The sequence below is a fragment of the Salvelinus fontinalis genome, chromosome 9 (assembly GCF_029448725.1).
Source record: "Salvelinus fontinalis isolate EN_2023a chromosome 9, ASM2944872v1, whole genome shotgun sequence".
Classification (NCBI taxonomy): domain Eukaryota; kingdom Metazoa; phylum Chordata; class Actinopteri; order Salmoniformes; family Salmonidae; genus Salvelinus; species Salvelinus fontinalis.
The window spans coordinates 16,242,994-16,257,198 of NC_074673.1; the positions used below are offsets into that span (position 1 = coordinate 16,242,994).

The 14,205-nt window shown below is 39.2% G+C and overlaps 2 protein-coding genes across 5 annotated transcripts in view; both read right to left on the minus strand.

Moving 5' to 3' along the window:
* The window catches only part of LOC129862162 (liprin-beta-2-like), a 121,591-nt gene extending 113,755 nt beyond the window's left edge, over window positions 1–7,836 (minus strand). For 2 of the 4 annotated variants that reach the window (XM_055933559.1, XM_055933558.1), the window contains exon 1: window positions 7,419–7,834. The gene's annotated coding sequence lies outside the window, so the exon portion shown is untranslated. Of the gene's footprint in view, window positions 1–7,418 lie in introns of all 4 variants that reach the window. The other 2 variants (XM_055933556.1, XM_055933557.1) reach the window with 2 other exon arrangements.
* A 1,184-nt stretch (window positions 7,837–9,020) lies between these two features.
* Window positions 9,021–13,704, minus strand: olfml1 (olfactomedin-like 1). The gene is made up of 3 exons (XM_055933560.1): window positions 11,683–13,704; window positions 10,386–10,668; window positions 9,021–10,267 (listed from the first exon to the last, which is right to left on the minus strand). Exons 1-3 carry the CDS (start codon window positions 11,797–11,799, stop codon window positions 9,486–9,488), a joined length of 1,182 nt encoding a protein of 393 aa, XP_055789535.1. The 5' UTR covers window positions 11,800–13,704; the 3' UTR covers window positions 9,021–9,485.
* Between the last annotated feature and the right edge of the window lie 501 nt (window positions 13,705–14,205).

The window sequence follows — 14,205 nt, forward strand, 5'->3', positions numbered from 1 at the left end:
TGGAGGAACTTATTCAAGAAAGATCCAGTGTAATATATTACAAAAATAAAGCGAACTGGATGGAATATGGGGAAAAATGCACCAAATTCTTTTTCAATCTTCAATATAGAAATGCTACCAAAAAAAACGTATTAAAACTTGTTACAAATGATGGAGTCACGCATGATTCACCAAATGATATTTTGAAAGAGGAAGTAAAGTACTTTAAGAATATATTTTCGTTTCAGGCTCCTCCATCTCCACTAACTGAAACTAATTGTATGGATTTTTTCCCTAATAATAATGTAAAATTAACATCTGTACAGAAAGACTCATGTGAAGGCCTAATTACAGAGGAGGAACTACTTGATGCAATTGGGGCCTTTAAGGATGGGAAAACTCCAGGACTGGATGGCATACCAGTGGAAGTATACAAACATTTTTTTGATATACTCAAAGGACCATTATTAGCTTGTTTTAACCACTCCTATATAAATGATAGATTATCAGACACGCAACAAGAAGGTGTGATATCATTATTACTGAAACAGGACCCAAGTGGTATATATAAAGATCCAGTCCATTTAAAAAATTGGAGACCTCTTACACTTCAGTGTTGTGATGCAAAAATCCTAGCAAAATGCTTGGCGCATAGAATAAAAAAAGTTTTGTCAGATATTATTCATCCTAATCAGACAGGTTTTTTACATGGACGATACATTGGAGATAATATAAGGCAAGTACTGGAAACAATAGAACACTATGAAATATCGGGGACACCAGGCCTGGTTTTCATAGCTGATTTTGAAAAGGCTTTTGATAAAGTACGACTGGAGTTTATATATAAATGCCTAGAATATTTCAATTTTGGGGAATCTCTTATAAAATGGGTAAAAATTATGTATAGTAACCCTAGGTGTAAAATAGTAAATATTGGCTACATCTCAGAAAGTTTTAAACTATCTAGAGGAGTAAAACAAGGTTGTCCACTATCGGCATATCTATTTATTATTGCAATCGAAATGTTAGCTGTTAAAATTAGATCAAACATTAATATTAAGGGATTAGAAATCCAGGGCCTAAAAACTAAGGTGTCATTGTACGCTGATGATTCATGTTTTCTTTTAAAACCACAACTAGAATCTCTCCAGGCCTCTTAGAGGATCTAGATACATTTGCTATCCTCTCTGGATTGAAACCAAATTATGATAAATGTACCATATTACGTATTGGATCACTAAAAAATACACATTTTACATTGCCATGTAGTTTACCAATTAAATGGTCTGACGGTGATGTGGACATACTCGGTACACAAATCCCAAAAGAAAGAAATGATCTCACTCCAATAAATTTTTATAGAAAGTTAGCAAAAATAGATAAGGTCTTGCTACCATGGAAAGGAAAATACCTGTCTATTTGTGGGAAAATCACCCTGATTAACTCTTTAATCATATCACAGTTTACCTATTTAATTATGGTTTTGCCTACACCTAGTGACCTGCTTTTTAAATTATATGAACAAAAAATATTCAATTTTATTTGGAACGGCAAGCCAGATAAAATTAAAAGGGCCTATTTATATAACGAATATGAATTCGGAGGGCAGAAATTATTAAATATTAAAGCATTAGACCTCTCACTAAAGGCGTCAGTCATACAAAAGTTATACTTAAGTCCAAACTGGTTCTCTAGTAGATTGGTACGAATGTCTCATCCTATGTTCAAGAAGGGCCTTTTTCCCTTTATTCAGATTACACCTGCTCACTTTCGGTTGCTTGAAAAGGAAATAATCTCCAAAATATCTTTATTTTTTAAACAAGCCTTAGAAAGTTGGTTGCAATTTCAGTTTAATCCACCTGAAAGGACGGAACAAATAGTACAACAAATCTTGTGGTTAAATTCAAATATAGTAATTGATAAAAAAACTGTATTTATCGAAGAAATGTTTAAAAAAGGTATAATTTTTGTGAATGATATCATAAATAGGACTGGTGGAGTAATGTCACACATGCAGCTAACACAGACATATGGAAATGTCTGCTCTACCCAAAATTACAACCAATTAATTGCAGCATTACCACAAAAATGGAAGAGGCAGGTGGAAGGGGATAAAAGTAAGGAACTTGTATGTCGGCCTTATATTAAAGAACATAAATGGTTAAAGAAAAGTGTGATAAATAAAAACATATACCAATTTCATTTAAGGACCAAAAAACTTACAGCTGTGCCATATAAATTGCAAAATAGTTGGGAAGAGATTTTCGATGTACCCATTCCATGGCACATGGTTTATGAATTGATATGCAAAACAACGCCGGATTCAAAACTTCGAATTTTTCAATTTAAATTATTGTACAAAATTCTTGCAACTAATAGAATGTTATATATATGGGGGATACAATCTTCCCAGCTCTGTGGATTCTGCTGTGAGGAGGCAGAGTCATTAGACCATTTATTTTGGTATTGTCCGCATGTAGCTCGTTTTTGGTCACAGGTCCAGGAATGGTTGAAGAATTGCAACATTTGCGTAGAACTAACGCTACAGATAGCAATACTTGGGGATTTGAAAAGCCATAGTCAATCAATCAATAATATAATAATTATTTTAGCAAAATTGTTTATTTTTAATTTACAATCCGTGGAAGCTATGAGAATGGGAAGATTCAAATCTTTTGTGAAGCATCACAGCACAGTTGAAAAATATATGGCAAATAAAAATCCGAAATGGATGATGTTGGAAGATAGATGGGAAAGGTTGAGTGGAGCTGAAGGGTGGGACTAATAACAAGATAAACAATGTAGGGCATACGGGATCTGTGAAATGTGTATAGGTGCGGAGCTATTGTGAAATAGAACAGTTACAAGTGGAAATCAAACTGGATGGACAACAGAAATAGAGGAAGGACTAAGAACAAACAAGAGAGAATTATTATAAAGTAGACTGTGTCTGTAAAATGTGTATAAGATGTATAAATTGAAGGTAAAAACAGAAATGTTTATCAGTTTACTCCAACTGGGGGATCGGTGGTAGGGTTTGCGGGGAATAATAATAAAGGTATACTCTTTAAAAAAAGTATGTATGTCTATGTAGGTATGTGTATGTATATATGTGTATATGTATGCATACGTGAATGGATATATATATTTACCCAAAAAAATATGGGGGATTGGAAGTGATGCAGACAATTACATTGGAAGCAACATTCTTTCCGCAATATTAAGCTGATCCACCACCCCCCCCAAAAAATAAATAAATAAATTAATTAATTAAATAAAATGGATACGATTAAGACTATCCTACCAACGGGACATTAAAACCTGTAATATCTTATGTTTCACCGAGTCGTGGCTGAACGACGACATGGATAATATAGAGCTGGCTGGGTTTTCCTTGCATCAGCAGGACAGAGAATCTATGTCTGGTAAGATGAGGGGCAGGGTTGTGTGTCTATTTGTCAATAACAGCTGGTACGCAATGTCTAATATTAAAGAAGTCTCGAGGTATTGCTCGCCTGAGGTAGAGTACCTCATGATACGCTGTAGACACCACTATCTACCGAGAGTGTTCTCATCTGTATTATTCGTAGCCGTCTACTTACCAACACAAACAGATGCTGGCACTAAGATTGCACTCAACCAACTCTATAAGGCCATAAGCAAACCAGAAAATGCTCATCCAGAAGCAGCGCTCCTAGTGGCCGGGGACTTTAATGCAGGCAAACTTAAATCAGTTTAACCTCATTTCTACCAGCATGTAACATGTGCAACCAGAGAACAAAAAAACTCTAGACCACCTTTACTCTACACACAGAGACGCATAGTCCTGATTCCTGATTACAAGCAAAAACTAAAACAGGAAGTACCAGTGACTCGCTCAATACGGAAATGGAATATCCGGAAATGGAATATGTTCTGGGATTCATCCAATGGTACTGAGGAGTACACCACCTCAGTCACCGGCTTCATCAATAAGTGCATCGACAACGTCGTCCCCACAGTGACCATACGTACAGTTGAAGTCAGAAGTTAACATACACCTTAGCCAAATACGTTTTTAGGATCACCACTTTATTTTAAGAATGTGAAATGTCAGAATAATAGTAGAGAGAGAATGATTTCAGTTTTTATTCTTTTATCACATTCCCAGTGGGTCAGAAGTTTACATACACTCAATTAGTATTTGGTAGCATTGCCATTATATTGTTTAACTTGGGTCAAACATTTTGGGTAGCCTTCCACAATAAATTGGGTGAATTTTGTCCTATTCCCCCTGACAGAGCTGGTGTAATTGAGTCATGTTTGTAGGCCTCCTTGCTCGCACACACTTTTTCAGTTCTGCCCACAAATTTTCTATAGGATTGAGGTCAGGGCTTTGTGATGGCCACTCCAATACCTTGACTTTGTTGTCCATAAGCCATTTTGCCACAACTTTGGAAATATGCTTGGGGTCATTGTCCATTTGGAAGACCCATTTGCGACCAAGCTTTAACTTCCTGACAGATGTCTTGAGATGTTGCTTCAAAATATCCACATAATTTTCTTTCCTCATGATGCCATCTATTTTGTGAAGTGCACCAGTCCCTCCTGCAGCAAAGCACTCCCACAACATGATGCTGCCACCCCCGTGCTTCCCCCCTTTTCCTACAAACATAACAATGGTCATTATAGCCAAACAGTTCTATTTTTGTTTCATCAGATCAGAGTACATTTCTCCAAAAAGTATGATCTTTGTCCCCATGAGCAGTTGCAAACCGTAGTCTGGCTTTTTTCTGGCGGTTTTTGAGCAGCGGCTTCTTCCATGCTGAGTGGCCTTTCAGGTTATGTTGATATAGGACTTGTTTCACTGTCAATGTAGATACTTTTGTACCTGTTTCCTCCAGCATCTCCACAAGGTCCTTTGCTGTTGTTCTGGGATTGATTTGCACTTTTCGCACCAAAGTACGTTCATCTCGAGGAGACAGAACACGTCTCCTTCCTGAGCGGTATGGCGGCTGCGTGGTCCCATGCTGTTAAAACTTGCGTACTATTGGTTGTACAGATGAACATGGTACCTTCAGGCGTTTGGAAACTGCTCCCAAGGATGAACTAGACTTGTGAAGGTCTACAAAAAAATGTCTGAGGTCTTGGCTGATTTCTTTTGATTTTCCCATGATGTCAAGCAAAGAGGCACTGAGTTTAAAGGTAGGCCTTGAAATACATCAACAGGTACACCTCCAATTGATTCAAATGATGTCAATTAGACTATCAGAAGCTTCTAAAGCCATGACATAATTTTCTTGAATTTTACAAGCTGTTTAAAGGCACAGTCAACTTAGTGTATGTAAACTTTTGACTCACTGGAATTGTGATACAGTGAATTATAAATGAAATAATCTGTCTGTAAACAATTGTTGGAAAAATTACTTGTCATGCACAAAGTAGATGTCCTAACCGACTTGCCAAATCTATAGTTTGTTGAAAAGAAATTTGTGGAGTGGTTGAAAAACGAGTTTTAATGACTCCAACTAAAGTGTATGTAAACTTCAGACTTCAACTGTACATCACTGGGGCCAAGCTTCCTGCCAATCCAGGACCTATATACTAGACGGTGTCAGAGGAAGGCCCCAAAATTATTAAAGACTCCAGTCACCCAAGTCATAGAGTGTTCTCTGCTACCGCAAGGCAAGCGGTACCGGAGCGTCAAGTCAAGGACCAAAAGGCTCATTAACAGCTTCTACCCTCAAGCCATAAGACTGCTGAACAATTCATCAAATGGCCACCGGACTATTACATTGACTCCCCTCTACCTTTGTTTTTACACTGCTGCTACTCGCTGTTTATTTTATATGCATAATCACTTTACCCCTACCTATATGTACAAATTACCTCGACTAACCTGTACCTGGCAGGTAGCCTGGCAGGTAGGAAGCATTGTGCCATTAACCGAAAGGTTGCTAGATCAAATCCCCGAGCTGATAAGGTAAAAATCTGTCGTTCTGCCCCTGAGCAAGGCAGTGTTCCCTGGGTGCTGATGACGTGGATGTCGATTAAGCAGTCCCCCCACACCTCTCTAATTCAGAGAGGTTGGGTTAAATGCGGAAGACAGATTTCAGTTGAATGCATTCAGTTGTACAACTGACGAGGTATCCCCTGCACATTGACTTGGTACTGGTACTCCCTGTATACAGCCTTGTTATTTTAATGTATTTTTTAAACTTTATTTAGTAAATATTTTCTTAACTCTTTCTTGAACTGCATTGATGGTTAAGGGCTTGTAAGTAAGCATTTTACGGTAAGGTCTTCATCTGTTGTTTTCGGCCCATGTGACAAATAAAAGATGATTTGATTTGACAGGTTTTCTGATCCACGCCCCTACCGTTTTTTAAAGGTATCTGTGATCAACAGAGGCATATCTGTATTCCCACTCATGTGAAATCCATAGAGTAGGGCCTAATCCATTTATTTCAATTGATTTATTTCCTTATATGAACTGTAACACAGTAAAATCTTTGAAATTGTTGCATGTTGCACTTACATTTTTGTTCAGTAAAATTTGGAGACCAATGAACCACTGGTGTTTAGGGTGAATTTATTCAGATTAATGTAACTTGGGCTACTTCGGATGAGCATGGCAACAGAATACATTGTATCCTGGGTGCAAGTCCCCTCCAACTCTTCGTCCATATTCAAGACACTCAAGCATTTCTGGTCTATGAATCATCTTCGCTGTTTGATGGCAAGCACACACAGCTGGGTGCACTACAGCCTTGATACTTACAAATTACCATATCATTCACAGCAAGAAATATTTAGCTGCTTGTCATGCAGTCCATAATTGATAGTCTGCAATTAAACTCGGGTGAGTAGGCTGCAACATCATTTAACACATCATAGGCTACTATAGCCTACCCTGAAAACAACAAAACTGCATTTCATCAACAGAAACCCATACAAACCATTAAAAAGCAGGGAATTGCTTTGCGTGCATTCAATGTAGCCCATTTTCTCCTCATAATTCTTACATAAATTGTGTACATACATAAACTGAAAACCATATTATTTTACTACTAAGTGTGAAAGCAACTGCAACAAAAACAAATTGAGAAAAACAACCACTACTACTTTATTTAAATAAAGCTACATGCCAAGTGCTTAGATACTCGTGGAATGCTAAGAAACTGTTGAAACCACATACTGTACACAACTGCATTGTCATGTTCAGACAAGTTTTATTCTGTCACTTTCCCAGCGCTCATCCACCTGTTCCATTAGCAAGTCATTGTATTGAACATACTTGAAAAAAATATTATAGAACAATTAAAATTGTGTTTATTCACAAAGCCGTCGTACATTCGACTACAGATAGGCTTTAAATCGTATCTACTTATATTATGAATACCTGCGTGTAGGACTTTACTAAGTAAATAATAATAAGAAAACAAGTGTCTCGGCATTACCTATAATATCCTCGACTTCGGAGACTTGCTCTCCAGCGCGTATTCCTCCCCTGCAACTTGCAAAATACACTATCGACCACCTTGGATTTAAAAAACGTCCTTGGCACTGTAAGTGGTGTCTTCAGCGATGGGATGCTCCGCGCCTTGCCCGACTGTGCCTTCGCGCTGCCAATGCCATAAATGTGTTCATCATAAAGCCTCTCCACCAATCACCTGTCATGTGATTCTAAGGGCGTGCCATCCCATCAAACTATACAGCCCATGTGCTCTAGCTACTCTTCCTTCTCAATACGTGAACAAGACTACATGTAACCTCAAATCTGCAACAAATTATTGTAATCACGTGTAATAAATATATTACAACTCATCACATCTTGTGTATGCTATTTGTGTACACATAAATACACTTTTTTGTGGGGGGGGGGGGGGGGGGCATTTACCTGTGCAAATTTTAATCTCACTTGGTTGAGTCTGCCATGGCCCAGCACGTACACAATATTATATACCCTAGGACTGTAGGACTAAAACATATAGCCAGCCTATCATTTGGACGCTTGGCTCACTGGCGTTTGTGCTGACGTTCTTGACAACAGTGCCATCTGCTGATTATAAGTGAGACAAGCATAGTTATACAAAAAAACTCAACAAAAATATCTCAGGTTAGATTACCACAGCATGATTCATAATACCCATAAAAACTACCGGCCAAACAAGGAAATGGTTCCATCGTTTTCCACCATACATTTTTTACCCATATGGGATTTACCTGGCGTGACGTTTTGATAACCATGTAACTCTCTCTAGGACAAGGTGACTTATCAAAACAGTCGCCTGTATCTACCCCCCCCAAAATTAAATGCTAATTAGCTGTGTATGTGGCTATCATAAAGAACTACAAATGCCATGATGATTTGGACGAGACAGCCGAATTAAGGCAAAGGTAAGAATCTCTGGATTACCATATAATGTTAGCTTAATTTAGTAACGAATTTAGTAATGAATAAATAACATCTCTTTAAACTGACATTTCTTTGAACTGTCTTGTGCAAGTTTTAAATTGACACAATACCTGTTAGCAAAGGTGTCAGCTAGAGATGACGTGCAGGAGCTTGCAGGGATTTGTAGTCTTGCATGATGTCTACTTTGATGCTAATTAGCATTTTTAATCAGAGAGTAAATAAGTTAAGTTGAATATATTGATACAAGGCACCTTGTGAGAGTGATTTACATAGTTATCAAAACATCACGCCAGAGTAAGCCTAGCCATTATTTGAAGTGTTTCTAAAATCCCCTATGGGAATAATGAATGGTGGAACAACGATTGGAACCATTTCCTTGTTTGACCACTAGGTTTTATGGGTATTATGACACCTACTGTGGGGCTCTATTACTAGCTACCTAATCTCATTTGACTACACTTGGCCCATGCACAATTAGCCTGTTCACGTGGTTGCTATGCCATATACATACACCATAACAACATGTCATGTACTGCCTTTCAAAGTGACCACAAAGAACAAGAACAGAAGCTCATATCAAAGTTATTATAGGAACAGGAATAGGAAAATATGGTTTGTCTGTTAATAGAATAGTACCATCAGATTGTGGAAATGTCAGATTTAGTTTTCCATTAGTTTACAGGCACATACAATCTTTAGAGCTCTGATGTGTTCAGCAGGGTCATAAAAGTTGCTCCATAAACATTTATGACTATGCAAAAAGCTACTGTTTTGGGAGAGCTCTCTCACCTCATTCAGTTCAACAGTGCCATATTGGCAAAAATGTATTTTCTGTCACTGTACCTCCAAGAAGCATCTGACTACATTGTACTAAGAACCATCTGACCACTACATTGCTCTCAGAAAGACAACTTTTTAAATGCAGTTTATTATAATCTTGCAGAAAGTCACGTGAAAATATGGGCCTTGAGTAAACTGTGTATTGTGTTACCTCAACTTAAATGGATTATTGTTAGCTATTATGATAAGAATATGGACATTGTTAATTAGTTATGTTTTGAATACTTCTGTGGTTCTATGACTGATAAGCGTTTAATGTAGACTCGTGTCAGACTTCAGCCTTGCGCTTGAGGTCCACTTTGTAGATGGTCTGGTAGCCGTCGTCCCAGGCATACAGCTGCTTGTCCTTGGGGTGGTAATGCATACTGTAGTGGTTGGTGTAGCGCTTAGGAAAGAACAGCACAGGGCTCTCCTCACTGTGGATGGTGTCGTGGATATCGTACAGGCACTGAATGCTGGAGCGCCCTCCGTAGCGGGAGTTATACACCACGTACAGCGTTCCACAGATCATGAATGCTGACTCTGCGTCACGGCTCGTACAGGTGGTGTCCCAGGTGTGCTCCACAGCCAGGCTGCTCTTGTCCAGCTTGGTGATCACCAGGTTGCCCCCAAACTCTGGGTCAGAGTAGATGACCCACAGGCCCAGTTCGTCCACAGCCAGGTCCAGGAAGGTATGCGTGGTGAGGGCGTAGGTAGGCAGGCGGCCAACCCCGGGCAGCAGCATACTGTCGGCCACAGTGCGGTTGAGGAGATGCACCTTTAAGATCTGATTGGGTGTGTCTGCCCTGTGATAGTACAGAAAGCCATTGTAGACCACATGGCCAGTTCCCTGCCAGGGAAAGGGGAGTTGAATTGGATGAGCCTGGGCGAGCCTTCCCTCAGTGAAGGTCTTCAAGGATTTAAACTCCAGTACGGTGTTGTTCTTATTCCCGCTGAAGAAATAGATTTTGGCAGAACCCTTAGTAGGGTCTTTCAGCCAGGATCCATAGACGTCCCCTGCTTTCTTCACTATCTTCAGAGACTTCACACCAGTGAGAGCTATGTTGCAGTCTATACATGAAAGGACAAGAGTAAGATTGAAAGTATCCTAATTTATTTCTCAATATCATGTACAACACACACACATGTATATTACATTGTTTTCCAGTTAACATCAGTTTCTAAGTACCTGTCCCCAGTGTGATCTTTACTATTTTCTTCTGGGCGTCTTTCATCTGCTGTTCCATCAAGGCCTCCTCTACCTCGATGTGGGGCTGGTTAGGGGTCTTATCCTCCAGGTACTCAAGGTCCCTCTCTACTCGCTCCACCCGCATGGCTACATTATCCACCTGAGTCTTTACCTCCGTTCGGTGCACCTCCATGCTAGCCAGCTGGCCACGCAGCTTTGTAGACAGGTCATAGATCTTCTGGTCCACCTGCTGGGTGTTCTGCTCACATTTGATCAGACGCTCCTGGGCAAGAGAGGTGAGCAAGCAGATGCTGTCTAAGAAGTGGCACAATGTGATTGTAAGATAGTGGACCCTAGGTGGTCTTGTCAGGGGGTGTGAAGTCTAAGGATTCAGACAAAATCAGGTGCAAAATGGAGGCATTTATTTATAGGTGGGGAAGGTGAAATGGAACCATGGATGTTTACAAGACGTTGATGAACTCTGACATATAAACTTTAAAAACGACAAACAATCATCTAAATAGCCAATAACTGAGGCAACAACTGGCTTCTAAGGCAGAGCGCCTATAACATCAGTAATTACTCATACTGCTGAGTAAAACAAAAAAATGGGACCAAATGTCACTCTAGCCCAAGCGCTCCTGAAATGAACCAGAATAGTTTAGAAACGCTTGGCTGCCCTAATCAGCGCAGAGTTGAGCCGGCGTGGAATATGGCTCGAAAACGTACCTCAATCCAGTGATAGAAGATGACGCTGTACTACTAGTTATCCCAACTGACAAATCGAGAAGATTGAAATGCTGCTAATTTATGAAACTGCCTTTTTCGTCTTGGGCCCCTCCAAATCAGTCCAACATTTTTTGTTGTGATGGTGAGTACAGGTCGATAAATCGAAACAATGTAACTTAAATTCTTAATTAACATTGTTAACAATTTCTACTTGCGTGTGATCGCTTGTATAAGAACTTTGGGACATGTTTAACGGTACACTCTAACCACATGAACAAACAAAAACATTTGCACACAGTGTTTGGTGCCAAATGAGAGTAGGGTGTATATGCATTGGAGTCCCTAGTTTGCATCGTCACAGTGAACAGTTTGTTTTGAGATTTGCTGTTAACATTGGTTTTAGTTTAGTGTTGCTCTAATGTTATCAATACAGACTAAACAATGAGGTAGAGTAATCTGAAAATATGATATTAGTTTTATTTGACCATAAGCCAATCCATTCATCCTCTGTGTGTAATGAAGAAAACATGTAGTTTGGAGTCTTTAGGCTTTTGTTTTTGTCTCTTACCTCAAGTTGAGCAATCCTCCTCTCAAAATACTGCATCATGAAGGCTTCCTGGGTGGACCTCTGAGCATGCCCCAACCCCAGGCTCAGGACGAGCAGTGTCAACATCCAGGTATACATCAAACACACTTTTAGGACTTATTTCAACTACTCTCAAACACAACCACAAAAATATATTCCTTTAAGAGAATTCAGTTCTGAACTAACCTAAAAATATGTCTCCCTGGTGAGTTGTGTGGTTGAATTCCAGAGGCATCTGGCTGTATGTTTGTTGTTGGTTGACGTGAGAGACAGTTCTGGAAGGTTTTGAATCCTTCTTCTGAGAGACAGTTCCAGGAGTTTCTCTGTCCTGTTTCTGAGAGAGAGTTCTGCTCATGCTGCTGCGTCTTTAGCACTTCTAATATTATCCAGATGTGCCCTTGACACGTCCCCAGTCCTGAAAAAAGACAAAACTATGCAGGATAAAGGTCAAATTAGTTTTTATAATGCATGCATTGATCTATTATTTTCTGGATTGTTGTTTTTCTCCCATTGTATAACGATTTCACAAAATGTTGAGGCATACTGTCTATTTTGGATATTGTTATCATATAATGTATTTATGAAAAAAAAATAGGTTTTGATTGTTGTTTCATTGTTTAGAAGTTGAAGCTTTGGTCAGACAACTGTTGAACAGGCACAGGCTCTGAATAGATTTCTTCATCTTTGTTTATAGTTTTAGAAGATTACTTTTGGCCCAATCCCTCTATCCCTCTGCGGGTTGATTTCATTGAATCCAACAGACAGTGACCTTGTTCCTACCAGCAGGTGGTGCCACATTATCTGGAGAAGACTGAAGTTTTCATTTCCTCCTGAGGACCTGCATGCCAGCTGTATCCAGTCCAGTACGTTTGTTTTTGGTACATTGATAGATTTTGTGTACTTTCAGCAATCGACACTTCCTGAAACCTTTAGTAATATCGTAACAACTAGACATGGTCTCTACATGAACCTGGATGTAAGGCATGAGCACTTTATGTCTGTGGCCGGAAATCAGACAGGTACTCTAAAAAGTATAATCCATTAGTTAGCTGACTTTGATATGTAACCAGAAATAACTATTGATTTTATGGTTCACAAAAAAAACAACATAGATATTAAATAAATTAGACCATGCCCATTTCAATCTTATCTTTCTACAAAATGTAAATGTTATATCGGAATGTTTAGGTAAGTTAGCTGGGTAACTCCTTGATCCTGCTTTATAGTGTACCCCTCAGGTTTCATCTGTCTGAATGCGTTTGTCCTTTCCATCTGTTGTCAATGAGATATGGCATCATCTGTCTGAATGCGTTTGTCCTTTCCATCTGTTGTCAATGAGATATGGCATCATCTGTCTGAATGCGTTTGTCCTTTCCATCTGTTGTCAATGAGATATGGCATCATCTGTCTGAATGCGTTTGTCCTTTCCATCTGTTGTCAATGAGATATGGCATCATCTGTCTGTGTGTGAACAACCCTGAAAAGCTCAATTGCATAGAACTGGTTTCATCAGGTAATATTCTCCCTACCATCTTTCCACTTATCTGACTATCCTTTCAGTGTCAGGAAGTTACCTTATTTCAAATGTCAAAGCATATTTCCACTAGACAGCAGACACTCTTATCCAGAGCGACTTACAGGAGCAATTAGGGCACATCAACAGATTTTTGAACTAATCGGCTCGGGGATTCAAACCAGTAATCTTTCAGTTACTGGACCAACACTCTTAACTGCCAGGCTATGTGACAGCAGAAGTTTTCTTTCAGTTGACTTCAGCATTGTAGCCTTGAAAACATCTCCTGTTGATCTGTAACCAAAGATGGTTTAGTTACAGGGGTGTCAAAATACTGCCCGGATCCGGCCCTCGAGGGGTCCAATCCGGCCCGTGGGGGAGACGAACTCAATATACTTTAAAATGACTGAAACCAAATCTAAACTGTGTAGAAATGATAAAGGACCTACATTCATACAGTTTCTTGACTGTGTCCAGCTCACTAATAATCACTGAAATGAAATCTAGACAGTCAGGGAGTATCGGAAATTCCCAAAACAATGTATAAAGGACTATATTTTGCTAATTTTGACGGCTAGGAAATAACACATTGGCTCGAATCTAGGTTCTGCCTTTTGATTTAGAGAAATTCGAACAACTAAATAAAAACATTTCTTCTTTTATTGACTTCTCAAACCCCAAACTGGTCTGCCGAGTCTGCCGAGTCTGCTTCGCACTTGAAGTCTCACGATGTTGGGCCCCTGTGTTTGGAAACTCTGTGCTGTAACAGTTCATTGCCAATTGAAAGAACATGACCACTCAAATGGATATCCAGATGTTATACGTAAGTGTCCACTTAGCAAAATAAGAATTACTAATGCCATAATCACAAATTGATATTCAATGTATCTGATATGATACAATGCTAGCCCACCCAACATACAGTGCCTTCAGAAAGTATTCACACCCCTTGAACTTTTCCAGATTTTGTGTTACAGCCTGCATTTGAAAAC

What these genes read in the sequence shown, in the direction of transcription:
- olfml1 (XM_055933560.1), bottom strand. Translation starts at nt 11,799, where the DNA reads ATGTATACCTGGATGTTGACACTGCTCGTCCTGAGCCTGGGGTTGGGG. An exon ending in GGAGGATTGCTCAACTTGAG is followed by an intron (nt 10,669 to 11,682) that starts GTAAGAGACAAA and finishes TCTCTTGCCCAG; the next exon opens with GAGCGTCTGATCAAATGTGA. An exon ending in AAAGATCACACTGGGGACAG is followed by an intron (nt 10,268 to 10,385) that starts GTACTTAGAAAC and finishes TTTCATGTATAG; the next exon opens with ACTGCAACATAGCTCTCACT.